The sequence below is a fragment of the Egretta garzetta genome, unplaced genomic scaffold (assembly GCF_000687185.1).
Source record: "Egretta garzetta isolate BGI_Z169 unplaced genomic scaffold, ASM68718v1 scaffold163, whole genome shotgun sequence".
Lineage (NCBI taxonomy): Eukaryota > Metazoa > Chordata > Aves > Pelecaniformes > Ardeidae > Egretta > Egretta garzetta.
In genome coordinates this window covers 1,906,854-1,929,396 of record NW_009259308.1, presented here as the reverse complement: position 1 = coordinate 1,929,396, position 22,543 = coordinate 1,906,854, and the positions used below count along the sequence as shown (strand labels likewise).

Sequence of the window (22,543 nt, the reverse complement as noted above, 5' to 3'; positions counted from 1 at the left end):
ATCACTACTATACCAATTAAATAGCTGTTTGGGATGCTTGTCCAGGTAGTGCAAAAAAGCCTTTCTAGTTGCAGCATAACAAGGTTTAGTGGTGGAATGGCAGTGTTAGGTTAACGGTTGGACTTGACGAGCTTAAAGGTCTTTTCCAACCTAAACGATTCTATGATTCTACCAGCCATTTAGCCAACATCTTAACCCAGGTAGGATAAAACACTATCACCTTAGAGCACTATGGAGACAACACTCTCATGCCACAATTACAATGCCCAATAAAATAAAGTGATTGAATTTTGAAGACTTTCCTGCAATACAGAGACATCAACATGACTGGGAACCAGGACTGGGGGTGAGGTGGGTCCAGGAATGCAGCATTTTAATCCCATTGCTGCCCAGAGCAGATTGGAGCGCTGAGGAAAGAGCTGGTAGCGGTGGTGGTGCCAAGGAAGTCGTGGTCGTGGGCTGGATGCTGTTGTGCTGCTCTGCGAAACCAGAACGGATAATCTGGGGGTGCTGAAGGGTAACAGACGACAGTCAGCTTTATATGGCAATCAGAAAAAAAGTGCAATGCTGTGAAAAGGCTGCAAGAACAGTCTGTCTAGCTCTCTTCTTTTTATGTGATAGAGAGGTACAGGCTTTTAAGAATGGCTTAATATTGGTACGATTTTCCTGAGAAGGGAACTTTAAGGGGGGATTTGCTCAGGAAAGGCAGGCCCTGCCTGGGGAGCAGGAGAGAAGAACTAAGGAGAACAACAAGAAGAGGGATGTGCAGTGGAAGAAAACCTTGCCTCTGAGATGGTGGTGCAAACCAGAGTCTTTCTCTAGCAGAAATTGTTTTCACTATCAGAAAACTTTTATTTTTAAACTGCCTTCTAATTCCAAGTAATGTGGTTCAGTGTATTATCTGGGTTGCTTTTAAAAACAGTTTAAAAAAAAATAAATTACACCTCTCTGGCAGAAGTTTCCGATCTACTCCATCATCCCAGTTACAAAACCAGGGCATGTTTCTTGCTTTCCTTCTTAAGAAAGTGGAGGATCCCCTTCATGTTCCCTTCTAAGAGAGTATTGCAGAATGCTGTGTTAGTATTGTGTTACTCTAAAGATAGCCCCTCTACTGTTATTCAAATGCCACTGTCGTCAATGGCACACTGATACCTGGGAGTACTGTGCATGTGTGAGTAATTTGTGGGGGGGTTTTTTTAAAAAATAACTTCCTTGCTGATTAAAAATATCCATCAGCTTTCTGAAGGATGGAGTAGGAAAATCTTGAGTTTTGTACTGTTCTTCTGGTTTTCAGTCAAACCAAATACACTGCTTTGCTGTCCCCATCTCATATTAATCCAACATTATCCTCTATAGGTTTTACTTTTAACCTGAATGCCAGGTTAGGAAACTATGACAATCTCCTACTTGGACCTCATCATTGCTACTTCTTTTTTATAGTCATGTATACCAGCGTACAGAGGTATAACATGTCCCTGAATTTTGCTTATGGCGACTGATTTACTCAGATATGTCTTCATTAAATACATGATGATGGAAAATCAAACTCCATTTTTTCCTGCTGCATTTTGAATTTCATTGTGATTCTCACGTTACAGTCCTCTCCATTCACTTGTTAAAGAAAATCCACTTTTATCAGTCTTTGAAGGGTCATGCAGTGCTGTAGTCTAAATCTTCCCACTGGCCCAGACTTCTAGGGTTAGTAACAGCTGCGTAGAAATCCTCTTTTAGGGCCTCTGCTTCATCATTCACAGGCACATTTCTGTAAAGCTCTTGAGAGCAAAACTCCATCAACCTGCGCTTGAGGCATGAGAATGAGCCACTCCTCTTGTGATGAGTGTCCATCTGAATGCTCCAAAGTGATGTCTGTAGATATATGGATATTTTATTTGCCTTTGCCTTTAGCATTGCATGAGGCCTATTTTCCAGTAGAAAGTGGCACACTCCTTTGTCAGACCCAACAGTAGACATGACTATTATTTAGTTTTCCTGAGATAAGCAGTGGTTACAGGATCCTATATTGAGATAATTTCTTGGCTCATGTTCACACTGGGATGCACCTGGAGTTTCCTGGTATGTGTTCATTTGCTCTACCTTGTTCAAGTTTCCAGGTAAAGAAGGCCAAGACTAGACAAGAGAGACCAACAACTCCTGTAACAAACAACAAGTTTAAAAGACAAAATTGCATATTGTTAGGAAAATACAAATTTGAAAATACTATGGTAATCTTGTATGGTACAATGGTTGGAAATTGAGAGAAGATAATAAGATCAATTAAAATCTTCTGCCATATCATCTCACAGGTAGTACAATACACACCGATCACCTTGCAACACTGGACAAGATTTGGCAGAGCAGCCTGTTAGACGCAGAGTAGTGGCAGCTCCGCAAAGCATATTCTGCAGCAGTGCAGAGATCCCATTAGTCCCTGCAGTTAATGATCCGATGATGACCCCTCAGACTTTCTCCAGATGATGATGCATTCTGAGTAACTGCGTGTGAGAACAAGTTTGTTCACGTGTAATCCAGGCCATGTAGGCTTTACCAGCCTTCACGCTTAGGCAGAGCTGAGTTTATCACTAATGCATCTCTACCTCCCGGCAGCGCTGTTAGCATTTTGAAGAACCACTCCACCAGAAAATTTCTTCACCATCTTGTAAAGATGATAGTTTTGATTACTGATGCATGTCTTAGTAGAACTGGTCTGTGCAAAGACAGGGAAGCCACGTCTACAGAAGACAGAGCTCACCGAAACACATGATGACAGTGCAGAAGATAAAAGATAAAATACCGTGCCTTTTGAAACTCAGAACAGGTCCTGTAGTCTGTAGGGAGAGAGCAAGCAAGCCTCGGGGGTTAAAGACCGCATGAGCAGCAATAACAAATGCAAAGCCATGATTAACCCAAGCAATAGGAAGACTTAAAAGAAGCTAAGAAAATGACCGCTGGGCTCCAAGATGGGCTGTCATGTTTTGTTTTGCTTCCCTGGAGTCTTTGCCCAAGCACAGACACCTTTCTGCCCAACCTTCCTGAGCCTGAGAGCTCACACGAGATCTCGGCCTTAGGTGATTTGACTGCAGGCAGTGGTATGGCTTCAGGCAAAATTTTAAGCTATAAGATGAAAGAGAGTATGTTCAAGGATGGCTTTTGGCAGCTGTACAGGAATGAGGGTCAGCACATGGGAACAATTGTTCCCGTGCTTCAGCGAGAGAGGGAAATGTAGGTGACAAGGGTGAAGAGTTACATGGAATTTGAGGAGAGAAAACACTGCAGCTACCTCAAGAAGCTAAAAGATGTGACAGTGACAGCTACGCAGACTGCCTGGGGTGTCACACCCGAAACCAGTGCTGAATATTCACCAGTGGCTCAGATGGACAATGCAGTTGCACTGAGCTCCAAGCAGGGAAACCACCTCTGCCGAGACTCCAGCCCTTTTGCTTCATCCTGCAGGGTCTTTCTGGTTTCCTGGAATTGCTCCTTTTGTCTGGGGCACAGAACATCCTCGAAACACCTCTGACTTGTAAGTGTTCCTTAAGAGTTGTGTAGGGCATTAGTTTTTACAGGAGGAGCTGTAAAAGAGGAACAGGAACATGCTTTACAAGTTGCAGAATTATTCTGGCTTTTGATTTCTGTTTCCTATTGTAGCTTTAATCCTAAAAAGATCATATTTATGATCTTTGGAGCTGGCAAACCATGTTTTTCACTTGTTCCAATGCAAAGAAAGTGGTTCTTTTGGATTATTGGGGGAGAAAAAATTTACTCGTTGCTTTTTAATTTCTGAAATCCTAGGAAGGTGTCTGTTGCTTTAATTAATATTGCTTTATTCAAGGAGTACTCATACTATGTTGACAGTTCTCTAAATATCCTATGGCAAATATATTTTTGTGTATTCAAACAGAACAAATACAGTCAGCTGTAAATCTTTCCCAAAGGCCTGGGGACAGCTGTGCTTTACAAAGTCACAGTCTGGTGCCCTCTGGTTTGGTGTTGGCTGGGACAGATGGGGGGTCACTTACAGGACCCCTCTCTGTAGCAGGGCCATTCCAGCTGTGGCCTGGAGAACAGCAGATATCAGCCCATGAGCATGTGGAGGATCTCTCAGATGTGTCAAAGCATTAACAACTCCAGAGGTTACATCAACTCCTTGCATTTCTCCCTGAAACGTACCGATAGCTGTGACTGATAACACTGTAGCCTGCTCCTAGGATGAGACTTCAGGAACACATGGCAAGACTCCAAGCAATCTTAAGGGCAGTCTCTGTGGAGAGGACGCTGCAGTGCGGGAAGGTGAGAAGGGGCAGTGGCAACAAAGTTCACACATGTGCTGCTTTGCCAGCCTCAGGTGGCAAAAATGCTGTTCCTGAGGGAGCAGTGCAGGAGTTAACACTGTTCCCCAGTGCCTCCCTCTCTTCATGCTGAGCTGCAATCTCTCCGTGAGCACCCAGTTCTGTCAGACTGTCCAGCTGCATCACCCAGCTCACTGCCATAATTTCCGTCTTGCCTGGATTGAATTGTAGGGACTCCAGCCTCCCAATTCATCCAGGCACTCGATCATTTATCAGAAGCATCATGTAATTCTCCTGTGCATCTAACTATTAGATTTTTTCTTTTTTTTGCTACGCCATGACATGACATATTTCTTTGAAAAACTGAAAGCCATCTGTTCTATTATATTTCAAAATTACTACATTGCTTATTGTTATCATTGCTGCTGTTTTAGGATGCATTTTTCATTGCTTTGGGAAGTGAGAAAGCAACAGCACTTAGAGCCAGGCAGAGTACAAGCTAATGATGTATGCATTTCACACATACAGCTCACCCAGAGTGGCTCATTCTCATCAGCTACATCACTGCTAATCCTAAAATGGGCCTCTCCTATTCCAGCTGTCTAAACTCTTCATGGGTCTTCCTATTATTTCAATTTTCCCCCTATATGATATGGAATTTAATTTTCAGAGGCTTAAAATAGTAAACACAATGAATATTTTTTTTCCCCAGCTGACACCCTGGGAATTTTCATGTGGGGCTCTGATTAATGCTGATACAGACAAACCTCAGATATGTGTTTATACACTCTTCTTTAGGATAGAAAGTAGCTGTACTGTGAATTTCAAAAATGTGTGCTGCATCTGCTGTAATTACTGTCTTTTGGACTTCTGCAGGATAAGAGTCTGATTTAACAAGGAGTTATTGCAGTAAGGTTGTTGCTACGGCACCTTTCTCACATGCTACGATTGTGACTGGTTTTTAACGATTGGAGAAGTCTGTCTGATTATTCCAATTAACTCAATAGCAACAGCACTGAAGAAAATAAAATATGCAAGTGTTGCCTTCTGAGATTATAAAATGGTGGTTAAAGAAAGATTGGTTTATATTGGCTTTTGCAGTCTGTTGCTATTTCTGCACTAAAGGGAACATGAACTGACTAGAGCAAGATTGCAAAAACACCGTCGTCCTCGAACTGGTAGACTTTAGGACCAGAGGAGGATTTAATGGTGCCTGAGACCATCCATGGTAGAAGGACAACAGTGACCCTCCCCTAACTAGTCTTTATATCTCTGTCCTTACATTGAGGGTGGAAGCTTCCAAAGTAGGGTTGATAACCAGTGCTTTTCTGATGCTACATCCCAGCTGTACCTCCTGACTGGATGGATTATACACAGATCTGTGTATTTGTACATGAAAATGCAGCTGCAGATATTGGAGTGTGTGGGCACCTGTGCTGGCTCAGATGAGTCGGGGCTGTCTTACTGACAGTGTCACTGTTCTGGCATTTGTAGAGCATAAGAATGATGGGTTTGTTCATAACTGGGCTTTGACGGTGCAGCTTGGTGATGGGAAATAGAAAGCAGCCAGATAAATGTCATCTCTATGAAGCATTTCTCACACAGAGAACTATGGAGCTGGGTAGGTCCTTTATACACTTTTGTAAGTCAGTCAGGCAAGGGACCCTGCATGCTCTATAATGGCATCTTTGCAGATGCCACTGCAGCACTTGTACAGTTATTTTTGCACATGACTTCAAACTGTCTGAAAAGTCAAGAAATACGCTCCAGAGACTGGAAATTCAGATTGCTTAGAAAACGTTCCACGAAGTGGATTAGTTGCTTTAGGAAACACATTGCAGGGGTAGGCTTTGGGTTTGGAAATTTTGGTTGGTTGGTTGGTTGGTTTTCTGGTGCTATTCTGACATTCACGGTCTTCATTGAACTACATGGAAGTTTAATTTCTGATGAATGAGAGCAGATTTTGGAATCTGTGTCATTTTATGGTGTTTCAGGAGGCCTTGCTTCATATTACTGGCCAGATACTCTGACTTTGAATTTCGTGCTGGAAACAGAGTCCTGGATTTGTACCCTCACGTCCCTTTTCTAGTTAGCCTAGCTTTGAAGGATGGGTCATCGTGTGCCTAAACCTGTCCTTGTCCTGGATACTTGGGATCTTTCTTACCTGGTTTAGTGAACTAAAATGCACTAAAAAGCACATGCTCAACTGCTCTACCAAGACAGGGGAAGAGGCAGGTTTGTGTGACTTTGGGCAACGGATTGACTGCAGTGAGCTTTTCCCCCTTACTGTATTCTTTACTGGTTAGGTACATAATGTATCGGTGTGAGAACTGCAGATAAAATGTATTTGCAGTACAGGGTATAGCTAGTTTCTTTCATTGCTAGTTTATTGCTATTACTGATTCCTGGATTCTTGAATATGCTCTTGTCTTTGCACTTTATGAGCTAATGTTAGGGCAGAGGGGTGGTTTGGTTTGCTTTCCATGTAACTATAAAGTAGCTGCTAATAATCATCAGCATGAAACTCACATTCTGTTTAAATTTATTAATAAGATGTCATATTAAATTGTTGACTTAAGCAAGCACTATGTAATGGATATAGTCACTGTACCTTGTTAACATTTCCACAGCTCATTTAGCCCCAATAAAAAGAAACCATCTTTTCAGAATTCTAATGCACTTAGTTGCTCATCAGTATCACTCCAACATCACTTAATCTTGCTAATGTTTTAGAACTGCATGATAGAATTATAAGGCAATTGATAGCTCAATCAGGGGGTGGATGGCTTGAACTTTGCACAAGATGTGGGCAAAAACTTATTGAAATGAGCTTTATTGAAGGTGTTTTGCTACTGTTCCCAGTAACGAAGGTTTTGAGTTACTTCTGAGGGCCTTGGAGTAGTTTCAGGAGGGCAGAGAAAAATAAAGCAGTGTTATTACCCTCTTGTCTGCATTTGAAAGGTTTGCTGTGCAGTCAACAGCCTATCCTAAAACTGTCAATACAAGTCTACAGCACTGCTGTAAATTCACTGCAGAGATTAACAAGCAATTCTTTCAAAGTGTCTCACTTAGTTATACAGTACGTATAATAATCCTTGACACGGCAATGTCTCCTGAACATACCACTCCAGAGGAGGGACTGAATGCTGTTAGTGGAACACCCTAACAAGCAGAATGAGCAAAATACCTAAAAGATAAAAAGCATCACCATATCGACATCCATTTTACAATATCTCACTGTAGATGCATAAACAAAGACATTTACTTAAAAACAGAGGTTATTTGTTAGGGGAAAATGGTGAATTTTGGAGCTCAACGAGTGTTCACAGGTCAGAATTCTCCAAGAGGTTTGCTCAGTTTTTAAAAAAAAAAAAAAAAAAAGGAAGAGGCAGAAAATGGAGTATATATGTATGGATTTTGCTGGATGTTTATCAAATGCCACCAAATTTGAAAAGTTATCCTTTTATTTGTCTTTAATTTTGTTCAAGGTTCATCCCAGCTGAAAACTAGCTCCCATGTGTCATGTCACTGTTACTATTTATCAGCTACTTGAACATCTGTTTTCCAGAAACTTTTGAAAGTAGTTGTTTCCAAAGGCAAAGTGATGACTAGAAGATTAGACAGTGTCTCTTAAGCAGCATTTTTCATTAGCTATTTTAATTTGTAAGCTTTAATTAGAGTCAAAATATTTGCCATGGTAGCTGGGGCTTAGTTCCATAAAGAAAATAAACATTGTTTTAGTTTTATTAAGTACAAGTCTAATGTTACAGTCAGTTCTTCCATGGCCTCCAATGAAGTCCTACTGAATGCAATAGAGCTTATTACATGCAATAAATTCCAGTATTTCTTGAACACTTTGTAGACTAGAGCCCAGAGATACTCTAATGTGGTCATATACTGCTTTATAAGAAAGTCTTTTGTAAAAGGAACCACTGAAATCATCTCTCAATCAAGTTCCTGTCCAGTGATCAGATGGGATCTCCCTTCTTCTCACCAGCCTTCACCCAGCTTAAGAGCCAACTCTGAGGACTACATGTCCCTGTGAAGGACAACTTGTTCAGAGGGTAGTTTTTGCCACGATAGTTTTCCCCAACACTTTCCTAGGCATAAGTTACTCACAGCAGTCCTTACTGGAGGCAATCCCACTGCCCTGGGGGAGGACTGGTGGCCAGAGGCAGGAGAAGGATGCAGACAGTCTCACTGCATTAAGCCACTACCACAAGGAGCACGTATCAGACAGGACACTGCTGTGGACCCCAGTAAACACACTTTTCTCCCTCTCTTTCCTATGTAACTGCAGACAAGGACAAGTCCATGGAACTTAAAACAGACTGGTCATATTTTTTCTTACCCTTTTGAGAAAGAAAAGCATTTAACACCCATTTTGTTACTATACTTTTCTCATGAAGGGCTAAAACCTGAAGTCTTATTTTTGTGTATTATCCCTCTGCTATTGCTCATAGATGTGAGGTCTGCAGGACTTTGTCTTAAAGCTCTTAAATTATGATTACTTCTTGCAGGCAATTTTGTTGAGGAAGATGTGGTGATGGGAATGAGGAGTTTGTTTAACAGTTGCTTAATTAAGGTATTCCCAGTCCTCTTCTGTCGAACACCATTGTATGCAACGCTTTAGTTAACCCTCAACTTCCCTGGGAAGACTGTTCTGTACACTGGAATAGGGTATTGAACAGCAGTAATAGGAAGGAGGGGTACTCAGTTGCCTGATCCTGTCCCTAGCGTGGCCTCCACAAACCCTTATGCCACATAAAGCACACAGAGATGGAGATACATGTCCGGGAACAGGTCAGGCAGGCAGTGGGGGGCAACTGTGGAGACGGTGCACGTGGTGCAATGCAAGAACACCAACGAGGGAAGGAAGAGGGTGGCCATAGGTGTAATACTGGTCAGGAGCTTGTCCGCTGCTCTTCACAGCTATTGCTGTGTTCAAAGCCTTGTTTATGGGTGAAGAGGAAGCATACCTAATATATAAGGTATGCTAATATACAATATATAAGCAGAGCCAAGAATGTATTGTTAGTATTTCTGTAATCTTATGATCTAGTCATTATTGACTCAAATCTAATTGTTTCAGAGAAAGAGAAGAATAATGTAGCTAAAGTTGTTACACACAAAACCTCTGTTTCGTAGCTTAGTGCTGAAATTGCAGTTCCCACCAGATTCCAAAGCAGGCTGAAAGCAATGCCATGTAATTGAGAGAAAGGGAAATGGAGGGGAGCTGCGATTCATCACATATCTGTGAGTCAGTTTAATCCCAGAAGATATGTCCTCCTTCTATTTTTAACACAGCTCTGCTTTTTCTGTTATGTTCACAGGGGAGACCAGAGTTTTCAGAAGTAGTCACAAAATTAGAAGAATGTCTGTGCAATATTGAGGTAAGGACCTTATTTCCACCACAAGGTGTCTGTGCATGTGCTGCATGGTCGGGAAAGCAGCAGCAGTTGAGGAAAGGCTTTGGAGCCTGCAAGCTGCTTGGGCTGCTTCATCCTATCGCTAGCAAACACACCGTATTTTTAAGGCACATTGTCAATAGTGGTTTATATGGGTGCCAGAAGGACGAGGCAGGGACCAGATATTGCTGTGAGTGTCAGGAGCTACTCAAGGAGGTACGCTGAAGAGAGAGCATGAGCAGTGCTGTGGGGATGCACTTCACGGTAGTCCTGGGTAGAATTTTTTACTCCCATTCATCCTATTCAAGACTACTTTGTTTAAAAAGAAGACAAGACAAACAGACCAAGGCCCTTGGGAGAAAGGTAAAAAGAGAAAACATAAGAAGGATAAATGCAAAGGCGGTTCCTGCTTTGGACTGTGGCTATGACACAGATGGATGTATCAGCCTTCAGCCTGGTGTAAGATAAGTGGTCAAACAGAAAGTAAATGATTCAGGGCTGCAATTCCTGAAATTATATTTTCTCTGTGTGTTTGTGTGTGTACGCACATAAGAGTTTTGAAAAAAAACAAAACCAAAAAACCAACCTCCTTTTAAAATGGATCGCTGCTCTTGAGCTTAAGGGTCAGAAAAGACACCCATAATCTATTACATTTCTCCATGCTCTGACTGCAGCTTGTTGCTCCATTCGTAGGTGGAAGCTTATTTTAAGGTTTAAAAAAAAAAAAAAAAAAAAAGTGAAGCACTATATCACAAGAAACTGTGTCATCTCATGGGAGACCTGACTTCTATGATACACAGACAGCAGTGCATGCAGGAAGAAATCTGGGACAAGAGCTTACATACAAAAAAAAAAAAAAAAACCAAGCATTATTTAGCTGGGGAGTTAAACCTAAGCTCCACTGTGTCTTCAGCAAAGCTTTGTTTGAGAGGAGTTTTAAGGGAACAAGCTCTCTAGTATGTTAAGTACTGCAGCCAATGAAGGATGAAGGTGGAGAGTTTTCTCTCTCCACCCCCTGCTACTTCCTCTCTTTTTGTTCTCCTCTCTCAGGAAATCACTTCTGCCCCTTCTAAGTATCTCTGAAACCAGGAGTGGCAGGGACTTTTTTGCCAGCAAGTCTAGGTCCCTGCTGCTGCCAATGTTGTACGGTTGGTATATATATGTTTCAACACATAGACTGATGTGCTAGCCCTGCATTTACATCGCCCCATCAGTCTGAATTCCTGTCCTGGGATACTCATACAGGACCACTGTGATCAGGCAGCACTGCCACCTTTCTCATACAGATGGGAAAGTCTCAGTCGGTGGCTCCCGCTGGGGAGGCAGTGACAGCTCCCAGCTGCACAGTGGATGCTCGCAAGCCAAATAACTCATGGCTGAGCTAAAGCGTATCTTCTGGAAAGCCACCCAACCCCAGCTTGAAAACCCCAGGCGATGATGAATTGACCGCTTTATTTGGCAGGCAGCATCCAGTTCTCCTCAGGTGATCAAAGTCAGGAGGCACTGCTTTTCTCAGCCAAACTACAAAGGAAATGTGGGGGACACAACTTACGAGAAAGAGCTGAGGAAAGACTTGTAAATATGTAATAACAGTGCCTTTTTTTTTTTTAATCCAGTTAATGTCTCCAGCCTCCAGCAACAGCAGCGGTTCTCTGTCCCCCTCCTCATCTTCAGACTGTCTCATTGCACGAGGAGGTCCTGGCCGCAGCCACGTTGCAGCGCTACGTAGTCGGTTTGAGTTGGAATATGCCTTGAATGCACGAGCTTATGCTGTCTGGTCACAGAGGTAAGTACCCGTCATCACAGAGCTGAGGGGAGTGCTAACTCTGAAAGGGATAGAAAGAGTTCTTCCCAAGACTGCATGGCTCACGTGCCTAAAACGGGACTTCCCTGCAGCAGGGATTGTGCCCAGCTAGGGGAAGTGGCTGAGCGGGAAGCCAGAGGTAGAAACATGCGCCGGTGCTGATCCACTGCCAGAGCCAGCCAGGGAAGGCCCTTCTGCAGTCTCTTCTTCTCCTGGAACTGCTGGGTGCAGGGTGTTTGGGTTATCTGAATGCTGTGGAAGCCATCCTGGCTGCCAAGACAACAGCTAAGCATTTGCATTTTTCACTATGAGTAACATAATAGTAGAAAATCAAGTTCTGCTGTGTATGGGCTCTACACGCAGTACCACTGCTTTGTCAAATGAAACAAAAGACCGATGACTGCCCATCCAAGGGGATGGAGACGGGCGGTAATTAGATGGATGTACCTTTACTACCTGCCAGCAGGTCTGGGAAGGCCAGCGTTTATACCACAATATGTTTTCAGTTTGAAAAATTTAACCAAAGAAAAGCTAAAACACACACTTTTCTTTGGAAAAGAATAAAGGAAAAAATATTCCAGTGTGTGGCATCAGTGACAAGATGGAAAACCCAGGTGAGGCCATGGGCAGCATTTCAGTACCAAATGACGTGGCTGGAAGCATCTGGTGTCAACTGCGGCACAAAGGCTTACAAGCCTCCTTCACAGCATGGGCACAGTTCACATTTCAGAGAGCTGCTCATATAGTCACTTCTGTGAAGTAATGCCATTTAGGGGAGCTGACTCCTGCAGGAAATTTTTTTGTGGTTGACAGAAGAGTTTGTTACACTGAAGGCAGTATAACCTCTACGTACTGTCTGAAAAATAGAGAAGGCTGCGTTAGGGTGTCGCATCAAAATGGGAGGGCAGGACTTGCTAGTCATCGTAAGGGGCCAGCATTACCCCGTGAGCTCACTTCTCAGCAGAAATCTAAGCCCTCCAGAAATGTGAGAAGTATATTTGCTGACTCCCATCACAAGGATGGCTTGTTATCTCTGCCAAAATACAAAGCAGATGTGTCCTTCCGATTAGGAGGAATAGGGCACACTTGGGAAAACCCAGCTGAAAATCCTAGAAATAAGCAAATTTGGGAAGAAAGGTCACACTGAAATGCCGTTATAATTACTATGCATGAGAACATTTGTTTCCCATTACATTTATATGTATGTGTCCCCTTAACAGTGTGCATAGCTTGTGTCTGACCAAGCGTCTGAAAACTATTTTCTAACATGCCCTCACCTCTATTAGATTCTAAGTATTAGTGGAGTTTGTTTAATGAGAGGGAGCTTTATGGACAGGAAGAACCCAGTTCCCTGATCATAAAAGCCTGTGATGAAGATAAAACATGGGGAGAGACTAGAGATGCCAGGGAGCAGCTGTGGTAGAAAAGCAAAGTAATTGAAGAGGTGCCATTTTTTGATGTTATATTTTTCAGGTCTGGATTTTAGGTTCTGTTTTTTCCCCTTGATCTCAAATTGTGTTACGAAGAGGGATGTGCTACTGGAAGATGGTGTTGCAGTACCAGGAGAGAGCACGGCCAGGCTGGGGCTGTCACCTGCGCTTGCCACAAATCCCAGGCTGCTGGCTGGGGAGGGTGGCAGGTGGAGGTGTCCGTGCTGAGAAGAGCAGGGACAGACAGACAGAAACCAGACTGTCCCAGCAGGTACAGAGGCAGGAGATACAAATGCCAAGTCTCTTTTCCTTAAGGAAGAGGAAAAAGATCTCAGCCTCACAGAGATTTGTGGGAGTCAGAATTGCTGGGGCTGTTCCCACCAGAGTACATTCTAAAAATTGAGTATCATTCAACTTATGACCATAGAAGGACAAGAAGAACTCCCAATATTTTTTAAGGCAAAGTTACATGTGGGTTCTGTATATTATTGTACCATTAAGTTAATATCCGAGGCAGTCTACCCTACCACTTGGGAGACCTGGTTTTGAGGGCAAATTTAGCAGTCTCCCATCGCTATCCCATGGGGAGGGAGAGTACTGTGAAAATGAAATGGTGCCCTTAAATCTCTGCCAGAAGAGCAGTGCACTTAGTCTAAACTTTACCCTTTAGCACCACTTAGCAGCCAGAAACAGTAATAGCAGAGCAAGCCCTGCACTCGTGGTACGTTCCTATTAACTGGGGTGTGGAGAGTCAGAAATAAAATCAGCTAAAATGAGAAGCTGGAATAGAGGAGCAAAATGAATCAATCCTTTGCCTGTTTGGGGGCTCGTACAGAGAGGCAGAAGGCAGACGCTTCCAGACAGACACTGAAATCTTTTGCATGAAAATATAGATCAGACCCAAAGCGTTCATCTGGCAAAATGCGATATCCTATAAATTGCATTGCTTTTGTCATATGCTGCTGGAGCAGGACACGGAGCTGGGCACTGAGGTCAGGATGAAGGCAATGTCAGCTAGACTTTAATTTTCTGTAAAGGACCGGATTTTGCTGTTGAGTGTAATAGATTTGCATGAAAGGAATAAGAAAGTGACATATCTAGGTTAGCGTAGACAGGAGAGAGAGCGAGAAGGGGCACTTAACAAGTGCCCCCCTTGTCCTGTAATTCAGTGTTCCCAGTGCCGCACTGAGGCTCGTTAGCCAACCAAAACGGGCTCCTCTGTAACCCCAGTGGTTATTTAAAGGTGGATTCTTTTATCAAATGCTCTGCCATACAAACAGCGTTCAAATCTATAAATAGCACCCAGAAAGATTCACCCAGAGGCACAAAACTCAACGAAAAGGGAATGGTTTCCACAGTTTCAGTAGTTTTTCAATTATACAACACACTGAGATGATTAATGACTTCACTTCTTAATGACAATTATTTCTTAGGGTTTCATTTTTGTAAGCATAGGCATTTTCAGAGGGAAGGGGTCACGCTGGTTTTTTTCCCCAGCTGGACTGTATTCCCTGGGCTGCCTCCTGTTTCCATCTGCTCTGAGGTCTTCGTGTCTTATGAAACACCACAGCACGCAACTCCACACCACGGCAGAAACAATTTGTCTGATGAAATCTCCGTGTACCATGCATGGAGTCAGCCAGCCGTGGCACTGAAGTTATGTGTTTGTTTCTTGCCCTGTAACTTTAGCGTCTGTGGAGCGGATTGCTCTCCAGCATGGCGGGATGCAGGAGTCTCGTAATGAACTGGATGTGGTAGCAGCGCAATTTAACTGTCTGTCCGACAGGACAGCTTAACATGTCAATTCACCACTGTATGGAAGCTTTAACTGTTGATTTTCTACTTCTTTACACCTTTAGCATTTCCCACGGAGTCCAAGGACAACATCTGCAAAAGAATAGTCTTTTCTTGTTTAAGTAGCTCTCAATTAACCCAAGTCTTGGATCAATGGCAAGTACCTGGTCCCTTACAAACCACCTTTCCTCACAGAACAGAGGACAAGAAGAGAAAAACCAAGTTATCCCCTCAAGTTCTTTTCAGCTCTTTTCCAAGCAGCTATTTCTTCCCCTTCCAGACTTAATGCCTAGAGAGGCTGCTAAACAACTTACTGAAGATGGTTTCAGCTCTTCTGGTTAGTTAACATAAACCCTCACCCAACTGACAAGAAACTTAAAGAAAAAAATATAGCAAAGAGACTGTGTGAATGCGGTTCAGTCAGCAGTTCTGAGAATAATTGGATTTCAAGATTTTCTGCCTTCTCCTAAAGTCAGGGCCATGGCAGAGTGGAGCATGTTACTTATCGCAGATTTGTATTATAATTCTCCTCCCAACAGCTGTTTATTAGCAGCAATTCTCTCCATCTTTTTATTTTTTTTTTATGTTTACAAAACTAGAGGATTCCTCTCTGCTGTTTTCACTCTGAGCTGTTCCAAAGGCAACGAGGCCAAATAACTCGCTTAAGAGTTTCTCCTTTCTGAGGAAAATCTCACGTAGGACAGGCCACCACTGTGGTTCCTCTGTAGCTCCAGGCAGGTGTCCCTGGCACAGCTGGCCCTGCCAGCCTCCTGTTCGGCAGCCTGGCTGGCCTCAGGCCCATCTCTCTTGCCCAACATGTCAGGAGTTACTCTGTGAATGCTGCGCTAAGAATTCAAGCAAAGTGTATGTTTTATTTCTTCCCCTGGAGACCTCCTGGCTCTTCCCACAGCCTTCGGCTGCTGCAAGAGCTTTCTGCAATCCTTTCAGATGCAGATTTGCCAGCCAGTCATTCACTGGCCTTTTGCTTCAGCCTCTGACTGGACAGTGTTTTCCCAAAATAGACCTCCTTATTGTTTCCCTCTGCCCAAAGAAGGGCTTCTTGTCCTTAATTATGAATGAGCTTCAATAATGCAAGTGATACAGTAAATGCATGCACGTTCCGTACCATTGCAGGTCAGCCCTCAAAGGGCTTTCCATTCCTAGGCACCCAGGCGAGGGGCTGGGGGGAGAGGCAGCTCTGCTGGCAGCAGGGTGAGCAGCTGGGTGGGTGGGTGCGTGGTAGAGGAGCTGTGCAGCACAGAGGAGGAACAGTCCTTTGGGATGGCAGGGAGCAGAGTGGGGAAAGGGGTGAATGGTCCATCAAGAGGAAAGTCAGAAGCAGCATGGAGAAGTATGGGATAGTGAAAAGGTGGGTAGAAACAATATTCCTGAGGTACTGGCTGAGCTGGGGTGAGCTTTCCCTGCTCCTTCAGGGTACACCTGCTGCTCATTAAACTCTGCCTCCAGCTTGCCAGCCTCCTCCCAGGGGGCACAGTGCCACTCCAGGCACTGACAAGTGGTGTCACTATAGGGAAGCCACATCTGTCTGTGCCTCTTAGAGACGTGTCTTAAAGAAGCTGGGAAAGCCAGAGCCACAGGACCTCTCCTGAACCTCCCAGCACTTGCAGCAGTGGTAGAGTAATAGTTGTGTTCAGGGTGGAAAAGCAGACAAGCCTCAAGGAAACCTGAAACAACCAGCCTGTGTCCTGCCGTTGCCAGCTGGTGTCAACTTTTCGTGTTCTGCCACTTGGACGATTCACTGAATCGCCCTTTCTATTCCATGACTTCACATTTTAGAGGTTGAAAAGCTAGATTGATCAGTTTTGCCATCGAAAATATTTGAAGAGTAAGTGAAGCTGATGTCATGTTACTTTGCAGTTAGTGGGATCTGGCAAACCTAATCCTATTACCCTGTCAAAACTGCACAAAGAGATCACCAGAAGTAGTATCTTAATGGCTTCTCAATAGAAGCGAGGAGACATAAATACACTGTTAAGTTTAGATAGCCTAGTGGTGACAGACCTTTGGGGTTTTTTATATATTGTGAGATAAATAATAACCACGGCATGTAATTAAGTTGATATCAAGTTCTGTTTAGCACCATGCCTTCCACCTGAACCATGAAAAGTGTCAAAGCCCAAGAACTGTGGCTGATGGTATTTTCAGTTAAAAGGCTTCTCAAGGTTTACGTGAGCATACTCAGTGAGGGCGGGCCAAATGAAAGAGCTCCTTTCTAAAGCACAACACTCTGATGTTATTTTCACGGAGCACTTAAATCCAGTTGGTCTTCTTTAGTCCCCCAATCAAGTATCAGATATGGTCAGACAGATGTGGGCTCTCCATCCTATCTAAACTGTTCTGAAGCACCTCCGTGTGTTATTCTGCTTCCCTGTGCCATCGGCTGTGTCATTGTAATCTTTATGCCTTGCTTTATGCTTTTGGCAGCTCCTCGGAAATAAATGAACTGAGGGCTAGATGAGAACGGTTTGGGCTCCTTGGTTTTGTGTACACTTGGTTTCTGTCTGCCTGTAATCTGAGAAGAACCGGTACAGGACAGCACTGTATGTGATAGCTCCTTAGGACCAGGGGTAAACAACCTGTTGGTAGGGCAGTGGTTTTGGTCAATTACTGGAAGATAATTCAGTGATCTTCCTTGATAGAGAAACTTATTTGCAGGAATCTTTTAGCAGTGATGCATAAAATACATTAGAACGATCCTGGATTGACGCCTAGAATTGCTTCTAAAATAGCAATGTAAAAACAGTTGTGAAGCCCCAAGCGGTATATTTGAGGGAAGTTACTTTGAGAATGGATGAAATGTGGGCATGCATGTGATTCATGTTCTTGCTTCGTAACTTCTTGCTTTTTGTTTACTGCAAATGCCAGTAGCCGGACATCAGGCTCACGTATTTCACATTACTGTATTTTCCTTCCGACTCTGTAGAAAAAGTTCTCATGGTCTGGAGATGTGACAGTCTTATCTAAACTGACACCTCCTATTTAATTTGCAGCACTGGGCAACACCCTTCTCAGGGTCTGTCTCTGGATGACATGAGAAGAAACTTCCAGTACCCACCAATTGACAAAAACGGTGAGTTAATGCAGAATACTTATCTGAGCATCTTGGTGTGGTTAACCAGAGCAGAGCTGCAGTTTCCTGAGGTACCAAAAAGTCTCATGAGGAAAATAATGTACAGCAAAGGCTGCTGGTTACAGTCAGTCAGAGCTGGCGAGGTCTCACCATGGGCGAGGTCTCACCATGTGCTCCTCGCAACTCATGGCTGCTTTCACCGCATGTGCGCCCCAAGCACTTTGGAGCTGGGATAGTCCTTTCTGTGAATAAGGAGAAGATGTGGCATTATATCCTCAAGGCTGCTTCTGCAAAAAGTGGGCAAGACAGTCCTATTTCTGGAGTACCACGAGAGCATAAAATGACACAACATATCCTTTTCACCATTTGCACTCCTCTCTCGGAGGGCATCCCGTTGTTCTGCTCCCCTCCAGAACAGAGATGCCCTGGCTGCTGCTTCCGCTCACCTTCCTGGCTTTCTGTCCTACTGCATTCGAGTGTGCGTTCGTGCGTTGCCACACAAATAGCTTTCCAGCATTTCCTAGCCCCTAACTTTGCAATCATCCCCAGTAAACCTCTCTTTGCTCGGGTCTTGTCTTGCAGGCAGCTCCTTGGGAATCTGTCTCTCTCCTGCCCTTTCTAAACAGCTCACGAGCTCACTGCCCGGTTCTTCAAGGTTTCCCAAGCATAGAATGGTTATCAGCTTAGAGCAGTTTTTAACCCAGCAGCATAATGTATAAATAAAACCTTAAATTAAAGAGCATATGAAAATGTAGTTGGCATTAGGGTGGTATCAAGCAGACTGGATAGAGGTCTTGGGTAAATCTTTCTTTCTTGGTGTGGATCTGAAGGTCAGATTCTTAATCTCACCTTCATTCACACTAGGCTCAGCTGCTCTGTCCTAGAAAGACCTGACACTGGTGTGAAGCTGCCCTGAGCTATACCACGCTATCGGGGTAGCATGTGTTTTATGCTCAGATGTGAAACACTACATTCCAGCTCAGTAACTTTCTGTGCAGCAATACTGAAGTGGGACTACACCTACGGAGTGCATGATTTTGGAAAGCCTCCAGCTGCTGCCCCACAGTGCTGTTTCTTCAACCAGCACCAGCCAATCTGTTTACCTGCACATCCTAAACTTCTCCAGGGCCATGCCAACAGGGTGTCACTGCCCCTTTTCAGCACTGACACACAGCCAGGGCCCATCCACTGCAGCTGCTGAGTTTGCTGAGCAAACATCAGCACAGCATCTGCGGTTACCTTTGCCTGATGACAGCACCACAGACCATGCTTTCACCATCTGCCCACAGCCATGCAGATATTCTGGATCTTGTCACCCCTTGGACAGGCCCAAGGATCCCTGCAGACAGAGCAATGCAAAAAGGTGTCTTCTGAAACCATTGCTAGAGGGATCATCGTACCACAGCACTGCAGTACACCCAGCAACACCAGATGCAAAACCAGACTCCGGTACACTCTTACAACAGCACCACAGACCAGGCAGAGAACAAGTCTGTGGTGCTGCCCATGCCAGCCACGTCTGTTCTGAAAGCAGGCTAGAGGGGTTTTGTCATCAGTATTCATATCAGCATATCATGGACAAAGGAGGCGAACAAAAATGGCAGGAGCCATAGGGCTGACATGGCGGAGAATTACAGCGGCATCCTCAGTATCAAGGAGTGGGGCTGGGCTTTGATGGACAACACGGACTTCTAAGGACACATGTGCACCACAGTCGCTGTCACCCAAGAGTGCCCAGTGGGAAGGCGTCTCTGTGCTTACTGTGAGCAGGGTTGTTCTGTGCTGTGTAAAGTCTCTGTTTCTCCACGGCGCACCTGCTGAGCACCTACAAGGAAAATGCTTTTCTGTATGCTCTATGCTTACATACGTTTTTCTGTATGTTCAAATGGCAACTGTGTTGTGTGGACCCATTGACTTTGCGGTATTGCCATCCTCATTGCTGCTGTCCCCTGCCCTGGGGCCTTCTCACTCCTCTGCTGGCATCTGCTCCCTTTCTTGCCACTTTCCAGCCTGTTTTGTCACCAGGAGAATACAGTCTTTTGTTCTGCCTGAAGCATATATCAGAAGCCCATCAACTCACCATCTTTGCTGTTTTTCACTGGCCTCAGCACGACTCTTGCGCTCCCTCCTCTCCTCTGAACTGAGCATATTGGTTGAGAGAAAGAGAAAACCTGGTCATATAAATATTTAGTGAGTACAGTGCTAACAGCAGTGTTGCTGTCATTATGAGTAGTGAGGTAATGACCTTTGAAACTGAAAAAAGAACAAAAACTTTGTTATTACTTGTCATATGCGGATTCCACAGCTGCAGAGACCAGTTCCTCGGGCACAGCTTTCATCAGGTACCTGGTAACTGGAAAACTCAAGGAGGAAGAAAACAAGAGCAAAACAGAAATGCTCAGTGAACTCCTAGAGTAAGACCATGCAGGCAAGACTGGAGAGGGTTTCTCAAGTCTGTATTAAAAAGGGACACAAGGGAGTAAAGGGATGGTGGAGAAGAGACTCTCCATGGCTACATTTAAACTGTGGGATTAAGGAGTGATTTCAGACTCCACTCATGAGACCTCAAAATTTATTTTCAAATATACCTGCTCTTTCAATTATAGTTTCCGCAGAAGGGACCCAAAGCATGCAAGTGGGAAGGGAGGTGGTCCCAGACAGACCTCCACGTTGCTGATCAGAATACCAGGACCGCGGTGCAGCACTGCTTGATCACAGCCAAGAGTTGGCCAAGCTGAGCCTTGCGCTAACTCAGGTAACAATGGAAAAAGCCAGCGTGGTACAAAGTGAAGATCCTGGCTGCTAGGCACTACAGGACTGGAAAGGTTACTCCTCGCCACATGCTTCATTTCAGCAGGTTTATGGAACTCAAAGTTGAGTCCTGCAGTGTCACCAGGATATGTATCTTGAGGAACAACAAAATCACAGTCCCTTGTTGCAAAGCACCAAACCCAGCTTCTCTGGAGGCTCACCATAGCACTCTGCAAGCCCAGCCACCCCTTGTTCTCACTGCATCCCATGCTTTGAGATCCTGGTAGAGTGATCAAGCCATTGCAATGCATAGTGGCACACCAGAAGACAGAAAGCCCTGAGCCCTTTTTTATTAGAATGCTTGGTCCAATGATTGCAAATATTTGCACTCTTTATTTATGCCACATAATCCAATTTCACTGCTGTCTCTCCCCATTCACATCCATTTTGATCTTTTTTCTTTCTGTTTGCTTTTTGCCTAATGTTTTCCATTATCCTCATTTGCGCTTGCAGTCTGTAAACAATAAAGAATACGTTCACTGTTTTCCTTTTTCAATAAAAGCCCCAAAAGCACCCTGCTCCCATTCCTGCAAGAGCCTTTCTGATAGTGAACAATTTCCTTCACTGAGTGTATTTGAAAATAGGAATTTTACAAATAAACACAGCCCTGACTTCTTCAGTGAAAGCAAAGGACTTGCTCTTCATGGGAAGTTTCACAAAATGTAAGTTAAACTGTATGTTGAAAGCAGTGAAATCACACGAAGCAGGTACACAATGCACAAAGGAAACAGTATATCTTCTAAAGTTTGAGACAGGTGTAAACACAGAGTTTGACTTTGGCTTCTCCTTGCTTGCTGCAGCTCTCAGATGCTGGCAGACAAGCTCGTGATGCTGCTGCAACAGTCCTCAAAGTTTCCCAACTGCAAAGGTGGCCCTGGCAAGGCTTGCAGCACGAAGCTGTCCTGCAACACAAGGCAGCGCATGCACTCACTGAGTAGCCACACAACAGTGTAAGCCCAGGCTGTGGCATGGAAAGTGCCCCCTTGGCACTTGGAAAGGGCACCATCCATCTGAGAAGACATGCATCACTGGCAGGCAAGAAGGGACCCTTGGGAGTGAGGCATGCCAAGCATCCTCGTGGTCTTAATCCTCAGAGGCACTACAAGGAAAAGGAAAAAAACCATAGGATATGGTCAAAGGGGTCGGAAACATGAAGGCATCTATTAAAGAGAAGGTTCACCATTGTGTGGCAGCAGTAACGCAAATGGAATTGATGGCAGAGCATGTGGACAGTCTCCCACCCAGCGTGATCAGTGCAAAGGATCGTCACCACAGCCAGAGAGATCCTCAAAAGCACGTCCTGCTCCCATAGTGTGCCCCGTTGCAGCCCTGCGTTCCTCACACGCGCAGTGACGCGCCATGGCTCTGCCTTCAGCAATGACATGTGCTGCCTTCGCCTCACTGGGCACATTCAGCACATGCCAGAACAGCCGCAGTGTTAACACCCAGCATATTTAGGATAGGAGTGAGATTCCCTTAAGGAAAGCTTTGCTGATAGCTTTCAAAGCATTGTGTGTCATGATTAGGAGATAACCCAAGGTTGCTTATGGATTACAGTTTAAGGATCCTGTAGTCAGTACTGTTGTAATTACCAGAGTCTTAATTTTGTGCAGCCGTGTGTCTTTTATGCTTGACAATAGGAATTTGGCACACAGGAGCCTTAGCAATGTTTTCTCACCCATCTTCCACCCCACCCTGCGCCCAGAAAGTTTTTGTGTTCTAGTTTCTCTGCCCTCTTGTTTCCCGAGCACCTGAGTATCTCTGCACAACGCCTAGTTATCAAGAAATCTGAGTTGGCTGCACTGGATTTTTAGTGTTAGTACAGTAAATAAGAAGCATGGAGCAGCTGACCGATGGCACCATGTAAAGGGGGAAACAGTTTCCTTGGCGTTGTTGGAGCAGCTCATTGGAAATACGGT

At 44.3% G+C, this 22,543-nt stretch overlaps 1 protein-coding gene across 1 annotated transcript in view; it reads left to right on the top strand.

The window, feature by feature from the left end:
- The window catches only part of LOC104123913 (serine/threonine-protein kinase TNNI3K), a 97,259-nt gene that overhangs the window by 74,193 nt on the left and 523 nt on the right, over positions 1–22,543 (top strand). The window contains exons 22-24 of the mRNA XM_009636203.1: positions 9,620–9,679; positions 11,311–11,480; positions 17,734–17,813. Of these exons, the coding sequence (XP_009634498.1) occupies positions 9,620–9,679; positions 11,311–11,480; positions 17,734–17,813 (310 nt within the window). The remainder of the gene's footprint in view (positions 1–9,619; positions 9,680–11,310; positions 11,481–17,733; positions 17,814–22,543) is intronic.